Source organism: Aspergillus nomiae, assembly GCF_001204775.2.
Source record: "Aspergillus nomiae NRRL 13137 chromosome Unknown contig00414, whole genome shotgun sequence".
NCBI lineage: Eukaryota > Fungi > Ascomycota > Eurotiomycetes > Eurotiales > Aspergillaceae > Aspergillus > Aspergillus nomiae.
Genome location: NW_015378469.1, coordinates 20,015 through 29,621, shown reverse-complemented (window position 1 = coordinate 29,621; position 9,607 = coordinate 20,015). Strand labels below are relative to the sequence as shown.

Sequence of the window (9,607 nt, the reverse complement as noted above, 5' to 3'; positions counted from 1 at the left end):
TAACAAACAACAAACAACATCCAAAAAAAGAAAAGAAAAGAAAAGAAAAGAAACAAACACACAATCGCTCAACCCAGCACCAATCATTAATGCTCAATCAAAACAAACAAACAAAACAAAACAAAACAAATGGCAGCATCATAGCTCATACCAATACATCACCAACTCAAACCCTCAAACCACTGGCCTTCTTCGCCAAAAGCGCCTCCACCTCATCCTTGTGCTTCGAGAAGTTATCCACCAGATTATCCCACATGGCCGGCTCATGCTCGTGGCGCTTCTGGCTGTTCCATGCGTAGTCGGTGATGGTGAAGGCGCGGGACGACTCGAACATGATGGCGATGGATGCCTCCGAGATGCGCATCACCGGTGGTGGGGCCTCGGAGGCTGCTTTGAATTCTTCGTAGGCGACACCGTGGGGGACCACTTTTTTTCTGAGGTTAGTGGGGGTGTCTCGTTTTTCTTTTTTTTCTTTTTCCTTTTCTCTTGGGTGTGGGGAGAATGACTTACTGCCGCATTCGAAGGAGATACTGCCCGGTTTGAAGGCGTCGGACCGGCCGCCGTAGTCGCCGTAGACGAGGCCCATGAGCTCTGAGGCGGCGTTGCGGTGGTAGTAGGGTGGGCGGTAGGTGTCTTCATCACCCGGTTAGTTAGTATAGATTTCATGTTATGTTAAGACAGAAGGGGGATGCATACTGGATGCGACGTCCCAGCGGGGGGAGAAGATGAGGAAGTCGGCGAGAGGGGCCGTCGGGTCGCGGGATTTCGCGGTCAGGACGCAGAAGATGGAGGGATCGATGTGGTCGACGGAGATCGAGCCGACGTTGACGAACTTCGTCATGTCGTATTTGTAGGGGACCTTGTTGCATTGTTAGCGCCGTCATCGCATGAAAAGGGTGTTCCACTTGTAAGCCAAGTAAGGACGCGACGTACATAGTTACCGTGCCAGGCCACAACGTCGAACGGGCTGTGGTTCTGCGTGCTGGCGAAGAACTTGCCCCCGAGCTTGTACACGATTTCCCACGGCTCCTGGCGAATCTCATACTTGGCCACTGGGGTGAGGAAGTCGCGCGTGTTGGCGAGGCCGTTGGCACCCAGTGGGCCCAGTTCGGGGAGTTCATAGCAAGAGCCCCAGATTTCGAGGATGTAGCCGCGAGAAGGCCCGTCGGGAACTTCGACGCGGAACCGGATGCCGCGTGGGATCACGACGATCTCACCCGGTTGGACGAACAGTGGACCGAATTCGGTCTGGATGTCCAGAGCTCCCTGCTGGGGGACGATGAGCATCTCGCCGTCGGAATTCACAAAGGCTTTCTGGGTCATGCTGGTGTTTGCAGTGTAGACGTGAGTGGCGAGGCCCTCGCGGAGAGTCGGGTCTCCCGATCCAGCGACGGTCTTCAGACCGGTGACGAAGTCCACCGGTTCGTCGGAGGGGATATCAAACGGATGCCATGCCAGCTGGGTGGGGGAGACGTGGACCCGCGGGTTCAAGGGCAAGAAAGTGGCCTCTGTGTCGGGGTTGTCTGGGAGGTTGGTCTGGGCGGGTTAGCCGGATGGCCCATTATGATGTAGTCGAATTCACATACAAATCCTTGATGGGCCACCGCCGGACGAGCACGGTATAGCCAGGCCTTCTTGTTGGCATGTCTCGGGGCCACAAAAGCAGTGGCTGTTACCTGCTCTGCGTACAAACCAAAGCGCACATTACGAGGACTGTTCTGTCCGTGGGGAATCGTTCCGGGCACAGCCTCGGAGATAAATCTGCTCGATGTAACGCACCAACATTAGCCGACTGAGCCCCTCATGTGAAGGGACTGATGGCGTACGTGTTACCAAATCCAGCTTGATACTATTGAGGGTTAGATTATCATAACAACAGAGGGACAATGAACATCGCATACCTCATAAGGGTCGTTCCGGCGGGTGGAAAAGGAGGGGATTTCACCGTCCTTCTGTGTCTCCGCCCAGTGGAAGATCTTCTGATATTCCTGGGGGTCGGTTGGAGTACCTGCAGAGCCCATGTTGAATGTCAATTAATGCGGGCTTAGGTTGAAGGAAAACAGAGTGGTTCGCGGTATAAAGGTAGATGCGGTTTCGCTGTCAAGAACTATACAGAGTACACCAGGGGGCGGCAGCTCTCATATACTGATCATTGTGGGGTCGCATCTCGTCCAGAAGGATACGAGAAGGATCACATTGCAAGACCGAACCCCACATTCTGAGGCCAAGTGTATGGCGTGGTGTACACTCGATCAGAGTTGTCCTCTACTGTGTACAGTTCGGCAGATCAGGGAGACCTTTTGTTGCCGAGCCTTTCTTCCGGGGGCAAGTGGAGACACCCAACAGATCGTCTGCACAGGAGATCCAACCTCCACACATTCGATGTGAGGCCTTTGGTGACCCCACATGACTCAGGTCTGAGTAACGGTGGGGAGTCTCTCTGAATTCCACTCAACGGGATTGAAGGTATGCCTCATTGCCGAAACATCGAACTGAGGGGAACGAGCACAGATACAAGGAAGACAGCAGGAAAGCAAGTCGTAGGGTGGGTTGCGGCATCAGGCCGACCATTACGTTACGCATTGAACACGGTGTACACAATATGCAGAGATGGCTATAATATCACGAACTAAAGCGCAGGCTTGCGTCAGATGGTGGATTCATCACACCCCGAATTAGGGCCCTGCGCAATCACATGCTACACCAAAACAATAGCAGCAGCAATTATCATGTGGGCCGCAAGAAAACAATTATCAGGGCAAAACAAGAAAAAAAAATCACTGAAGAAACGCCACAGCCTTGTTGAGCTGATCTACGATCTTGTCGCGATATGCCTAAATAATAGTGAGCACGGGGTCAACTTCAGATCCAAGAAAACCACTTACTGCAGCTAAGGTCCAATCCCCAGCAGCAATAGCCTTCGTTAATCCAGGGAAAGGCTTTGTCTGGAAGTAATACGGGGCAGGCTGAATGATAAGATGGTAGTCCCTATCACCCAAAGGAAGATCTGGATCACCGAGGAGACGCTCGAAATTAGTGTATACGTGATTGACTGACTGGACCTGAGCCAGAAGGCTATCGTTCAAAGGATGCTGTTGTTGCACTTGGTCGGCAAGCGAGTCGCTATGTGCGTCAAACGCTGCGGAAGCCTTCGCGAAATCATCGACCACTGCCTTCAGCGACGACAGATCGAGGTGTGACGACAGGTTTGCTGTTGAGCTGAGTGATTCGAGGCCGTCCTGGAAGACAGACGTATACGCCTGGACGCGGTAGGGCAGAATCGCCTCATCTGCAAGAGATGTTGCCAGCTGTAACCAGATTTTGGTGGTCGCCAAATGGTGCTCAAAGCCGGGATCTCCGTATTGTTCCATCCAGGAATATGTGTCAAATAGTGAATGGTAGGGGAAAACAGCATCTTTTGGCCCACGCGAGAAGCCAAAGTCCGCAACTGAAAATGCATACTCCTGGAAAGGCATTGCGTCTCCGCCGCTACCCAGACCGAGCTCATCCCCCCAAGCTTCTAGGACAGTTTGTACACTGCTGCCTTCCTTTGTGGGCGCTTGCACTTGGCCGGTAGCATTGTGCATCGCCTGTGCCAACAGTGGGCTCCCTTGAGCATGAAACTTGGTGCCTGCGCCCGCAATGACCACATTCAAATACGCAGCCACGCTACCGTTCAGCTGGGACTTATTTTCATTGAGCCATGGGCGCGACCCCACCTGGCCTACCTCTTCTCCCTCCCAACTGGCGAGGATGATTGTTCGTAACGGCTGCCAACCTTTTTTAAGGGCCGTTACGAGACTTCGTGCCACTTCGTTGAGTGCCGCAGACCCACTGTTTCCATCTCCAGCACCTGGACCCCAGGCGTCACGGTGATTTCCAAGCACAATCACCTCCTCTGGAAAGGCGCATCCGGGGATGGTCCCAATAACATCATGGATAGGACCGACCCAGTGACGCGCTTTATTAATCACGTTCAAGACAACGTTCTCCGGTGAAGGCCCGACATTGTACGTAACGTTGTGCGAAGTGAGTCCACCTCCTTGCCATCTGTCATTGAAATCTGCTGCCAAGGGACCATGGCCATTGAGGGCCTGCAGCATCGGGATCGCATCGGCGTACGAAATGGGCATGGCGGGAATCTCATCAAGCGCTGCACACAAGTGGTTAGAGCAATCAGATATTCCAACGCAAGTTCACAAGGGATCCTGAGAAGACCTACAGCAAATCCCAACATTTCCTCGCTCGATCAAAGAAGGGGGCCGGGCGGGCCCATCCGGAAATGGCTGGTATCCATTTTCTACAATAATCTCGCCATCCATTTGAGGATCAGGGTAGATAAGCATCCCCGCGAGACCCCTCTTTGTGGCGACGCTTTCCTGGGTTGCGCGGTGATACGGCAGATTGTACTTTTTCAAGACGGCGGATTCATACGTAGACTTGACCAAAGCGATCTTCCCCGTGATGTTGATCCCCGCGCCCACCAAATCATCGTAATCCTCTTGCGTTCCGAAGTTTGCGAATATATACTGCGCGGTGACATTGCCCTCCCCGGCACACCCGAAGAAAGCCGGAATGAAAGGGGGCTGCCCATCACCAGCTTTGGGGGCGTTGTCCTCGATCAATGGCGCTTCGTATACTACTGGATCTCCCTCGCGTGCCGTGTCAAGCAGCGCGACTCGATGTTCGTCGTTCAGAGTCAGGTTGGTGCTATAGGATTTCACACTTGTGTTGGGGAGGCCAATGGCATCCCACAACTCCTGGGTCCACAGCGCCTGCTGGAGGCCCTGTCCTGCTACATGCGACCCGTTGGTATAGTAGCGAACTGATTCGCGGATTTTCTCAGCATCGGGGACGGACTGTAAAAGATTGTGAACCGCGGTCGACGAAAGATTTTGTCTGCTCTTGCACTCCTGGAAGCCACTGGTGTCTAATCGACTGCCATAGACACCAGAAACGGCCAGGAACAAGGTAGCCAGGCCCGTCCAAGGCATGCTTCCTCGGTTGGGAAAATAAGAGTAGAGGGAACGGGGGCTACGATGTGAAAGATGTTGCTGCGAACAGAGAGAAATCTAGGCCCCGCGGCAATTATATATAAACTATATTCACGCTTAAACTATTGAACTATTGAACCCCTTGATGCCTCGCTAACAATGTGCTAACCCTGAAGAATGCCAAGATCCCAACACGTCTCAGCGATCAGTGAGTGTGAACTGATAAACCACTTCCGAGGAGACTTACCACGGCGGGCTCGATCGAGATTCCGGACATTGGAGGATCAGTTGGATTCTAATACACGATATATGAGCCACATTAAGTCTATCTCCGGAGTATAAGTTCCATTGACCTACCACTTACCATGGTCGATATCCTCCAGAGTGAAATATATTTACCGCCTTGATAATTCACTCATGCAGTACCACACCGTGTTTAGGAATTGAATCTTTAGTTACCGTAGCCCTAAACTGCTCCTAACTTTAGCTACTGGAACTACTAACCCCTAGCTTTGAGCTATAAACTTATTATTAGAGAAAGTAATAGTACTATACTCCTGGATACGTGCGTGGCTTGATGTAAACTGTAAAGTGCTGGGTAACAAATCTCTCTTCTCCGGGACCTTGCGTCCACCGTAGATAGGATCCCTTATCACGGTCCCCGACACAACACTGCAAGGGGGGAGGTTTAAAATCATTACCATGCATGTCTGGGCTGGTTGATGGTGGGAGATCGCGAAGATGTTATCCCCATTTTTCTCTATGCATGAGACTACTGGCTGCTCAAGCTCCATTTCTCAGCCGCAAGGGATCACGCCCGAGCACGTAATTTCAATGATAAAAGGAAAAACAGTGGGTTTCGCTCTCGATGAAGCTACTTGAGACACACGGGGCAATTTCACAGCAACGGCCTGCTTCTGTTTTTAGAAATGGCACCTCCGTCCAATTCTCAATGGGCCGACGCCGAGAGAGAGAGTGAAGAAACCCCTTTGTTCAAAGATTCCAAAGATCACCAATCTCACATTCTCCCGCGGAAGCAACTCCTTGTTATATTTCCCGCCCTGGCTCTGATCCATTTTACCTCGTTTCTGGATCAAACAGCGCTATCGACTTCCTTGCCTGCCATCGCAGCCGGCCTAAACACCGGCTCGTCCATCTCATGGGTCAGTGCCAGTTTCCTCACGACGAGCACCAGCATCCAGCTGATCAACGGCCGGCTGTCCGACATCTTCGGCCGCAAGACATGTCTCCTGGGCGCGTTGACAATCATGGCGCTGGGCAACCTGCTGGGCGGGTGGTCCCAGACACCCGCGCAATTGTATGCAACTCGAGCGTTGAGCGGCCTCGGCGCCGGCGCTCTCAATGCGTTAGTGCAAATCGCCATTTCTGATATCACGACCCTGGCGCAACGCGGGTACTATTTTGGCATTCTGGGCGTTGCAGTGGCGCTGGGGAATGGGCTTGGGCCGGTCGTGGGCGGCGTGCTCACGGAGAAGGCTTCCTGGCGCTGGGCATTTTGGTTCGTGTGTCCGCTGGCCGTGGCGGCAGCCACATATTTCGGTCTTGTGTTCCCATCGTCCGGCATGTCCGACGATGTCCGGACGAAGCTGCGCAGAGTGGATTGGTTCGGGGTTTTCACGAGCATGATGGCCATTGTGCTGATCCTGGTACGTGCGACAGCGCGGCGACATCGCAAGAAATTAACTCGGCTTGTAGATCCCTGTCTCGCAGGGGGGCACCGCGATCCCATGGGACTCCCCTATCATCATTGCGATGCTCACGCTCGGAGCGGCGCTCTTCGGGCTCTTTCTGTTCGGAGAGTGGCGATGGGTCGAACTGCCGCTTTTGCCCAGTATGCCGTCCATCCTCGTAGGTTCCATCTCGCATGCTGACTGGCCAAGTGCGCGTATTCAAGTATAACTACTCCACGAACATCCTGCTGTTCGCGAACATCGTCATCGGCTGGGTCTTCTGGGGCAATCTCTTCTATATCCCGCTGTACTTCCAGAACGTCCGCGGATGGAGCCCGGGGACATCTGGTTCCTTGATCCTGCCGATGGTGATTGCGCACGGCATCACCTCGGGGCTGAGCGGGCTCATCATCTCGTGGACAGGTAGGTACAAGGTCGTCATCAGCACCGGCGTCGGCATGTGGATGCTGGCAGCAGCGGCCAAGTCGTTCTATACCCAGCAGACCCCACTGTGGATTCTGGAAGTAGGCGGGATCTTTGAAGGCATCGGGGTGGGATGCTCCTTTCAGCCTGGTATACACACCTTACCTCTCCTCTATAACATAACCAGACTAACACAAGCCCGCAGTCATGGTCGGCCTCCTCGCAGGGTCCGACAAAAACGACCGTGCGGTGGTAACAGGGTTCCGCAATTTCATCCGCGACATGGGCGGCTCTATCGGCGTAACAGGTACCGGCTTTCCCCAACTTCTACCTTTTCTCACAGCTAATAAAGGGGATAGTGTCCGGGGCGATCCTCAACAACGTCCTCCACAATGATCTCAAGGGACGATTCAGCGACGCCCTCATTTCCAAGATCACGTCTTCCGCCTTCGCCTCGCGCGATCTCAATCTCACTGATGAAGACTGGGAGTTGATCTCTGATGCATACATGCACGGACTACAGGCTGTCTTTAGCGTGTTTGCGGTCTTGATCTTGCTGTTTTTTGTGCTGATATTGTGCATCAAGGATTATGGACTCGCTGGCAGGGCGTGTGTTGAGAGCGAGGAACATGCTGACGAGGAGATATACCCTGAGTACACTGATTAGAGGCTTGATTTATGGGGTATTGATAACATGCAGTCTGTTTACGGGTCATGCTGGGTTATTGCTTGTTTGAGAATGGTTTGGATGATGTGTGCACATGTGTTGCTGTTGCTATATATTGATGTATGTATGATTTGCTACTTGTGTCTCAAGCTTTGCGTCAAGGGTAAGAAGATCATGATAAGGGCACACCACGTCAGATTCATTGTTCACATAGAGTTATATAGATGTCGGTATGGGCAAGAACTTTGGAACAGCATTCTTCGCTCCGCCCGTACAGGAGTATACTTTTAGAATAGTGACAATGAATAAGAGTTGCACCTAGTCTAAATTCAATCATCAGTACGAATACCATTAACCTCTTGAAGAAAAACACAGAGTGTGAGCCGGAGACAAGGCCAGCCAGCAGTAGAAGTCTATTTCACGTCCCTCCAGAAGGTGAACCTCACTCTATATACCAACAAAGCTACACAGAATAAACCCAACGTACTTCCCGTCAGTCATTCAATTCATAAACCCCACGCGGTCTAGGTCTGCTAAAAAATCACACTCTAAGAATAACCGACAATCGGAAGAAAAGAAAGATTAGCATATAAGAGAGCAAAAGCAATGCAAAGATCATCAATCGTAAACCCCCAGAATTATCCACCGCTCTAGTCCAGGCCAAACGGCCTAGCATCCCATCTCACGCGTTTCAAATGTCTCCGGGGATCCTTCACCTGATTACGTCCATGCAGCCACCGCCTGTTATCCATGATCACGATGGAGCCGCGCGGCATCATCTCCGCGGTGAGCTGCACGACCTCAGACTGCGCCTGTGGGCCCAGCAAGACAGACTTGAGCTCCTCAAGCGCCAGTCCCGCCTCGCCCGTCAAGGGCGTGAAAATATCCTCTCTGAAGCGGAGCGCCAGGCTCCCAGATGCCGGGTCCGGGGAGAGCAGACTCCCGACGATGGACTCGTCCTTGTTTTCTGTTTTCCGGAACTCTGGCGGCACGGTAATCAGGTAGTCCTTCTTCTGGAGGGCAGCTCGTGTCGACTCCGAGAGGAGCTTGAGGAGATTGTCGACTTTCAGCACGGAGAGCGTGCCGCCGCCGCATTGGTCCGGGTGCAGGACTTGCAGGGCGAAGAACCGCGGCGGTGAGGCCTCGTAGCTGCAGTCGGTGTGCCATGGGAACTCGTTCATGGTTTCTGATCGGGCCTGGTGGTCCGGACATTGGAAGACCGTTTGGCTGGGTCGGATATCCCAGTACCAGCCGCGGTGCGCGGAGTGGGTGATGGGTAGGCCGTGGCCGTGCCATTTGTGCAGTCCTTGGATGAGACTGGTGAGGTAGTGGGAGTCGTTGTCGTCGAAGTTGAGGCTGATTTTCAGAACGCCAGCGTCCTGGAGGTGGCGTTGCACGCTGCCAACGTGCAGCTGGTCTTGGGCTGAATCAAGCCTCGGGGCTTGAAGGTATGGGATATTGGCTAAGGCTTTCCGTTAGCTAAAAATAACCTAATCAAGGGTAAACTATGACTAGAAAAAAGCTTACTTACCTAACGGCGAAAGCGCAGGAGCCGACCGTATCGTCGTCCCCACTGCACCGTGGTAAGCTCTGGTTAAGGTTCGCAACATCTTGAACGATTGGGTAATGTGTTGTATATCTCCGAGTGATTCTTGATGGGCTTCATGTGCGAACAAGCTATATAAGTTATTTCAACCACCCGAATACCTATCCCACGCAATTTCGTTCCGCCTCATCCCTTGCTTCATGCTGCCGATTCCTTCTTGGCGGCCTACGTATCCCTCGTCCATCCACAGGGCCGGAATGGCTTGGCATAATGACGGGTATCATGA

General features: G+C 52.8%; 4 protein-coding genes across 4 annotated transcripts; 1 reads left to right on the top strand and 3 right to left on the bottom strand.

Annotated features, from left to right (window-relative positions):
* Window positions 1–166: 166 nt before the first annotated feature.
* On the bottom strand, window positions 167–2,021 carry ANOM_009146 (putative homogentisate 1,2-dioxygenase; the record flags this gene model as incomplete). Its single annotated transcript, XM_015554402.1, has 7 exons — window positions 167–426; window positions 511–633; window positions 697–859; window positions 934–1,536; window positions 1,587–1,761; window positions 1,827–1,849; window positions 1,902–2,021. 7 exons carry the CDS (start codon window positions 2,019–2,021, stop codon window positions 167–169), a joined length of 1,467 nt encoding a protein of 488 aa, XP_015402665.1.
* Window positions 2,022–2,777: 756 nt separating this feature from the next.
* ANOM_009145 (glutamate carboxypeptidase) lies at window positions 2,778–4,994 on the bottom strand (the record flags this gene model as incomplete). Its single annotated transcript, XM_015554401.1, has 3 exons — window positions 2,778–2,834; window positions 2,886–4,153; window positions 4,223–4,994. 3 exons carry the CDS (start codon window positions 4,992–4,994, stop codon window positions 2,778–2,780), a joined length of 2,097 nt encoding a protein of 698 aa, XP_015402663.1.
* Window positions 4,995–5,923: 929 nt separating this feature from the next.
* ANOM_009144 (putative efflux pump antibiotic resistance protein) lies at window positions 5,924–7,775 on the top strand (the record flags this gene model as incomplete). Its single annotated transcript, XM_015554400.1, has 5 exons — window positions 5,924–6,661; window positions 6,711–6,846; window positions 6,896–7,258; window positions 7,314–7,415; window positions 7,468–7,775. 5 exons carry the CDS (start codon window positions 5,924–5,926, stop codon window positions 7,773–7,775), a joined length of 1,647 nt encoding a protein of 548 aa, XP_015402664.1.
* Window positions 7,776–8,425: 650 nt separating this feature from the next.
* On the bottom strand, window positions 8,426–9,385 carry ANOM_009143 (taurine catabolism dioxygenase TauD; the record flags this gene model as incomplete). The annotated part of the gene is made up of 2 exons (XM_015554399.1): window positions 8,426–9,237; window positions 9,307–9,385. The coding sequence occupies 2 exons, from the start codon at window positions 9,383–9,385 to the stop codon at window positions 8,426–8,428; spliced, it is 891 nt and encodes a 296-aa protein (XP_015402668.1).
* Between the last annotated feature and the right edge of the window lie 222 nt (window positions 9,386–9,607).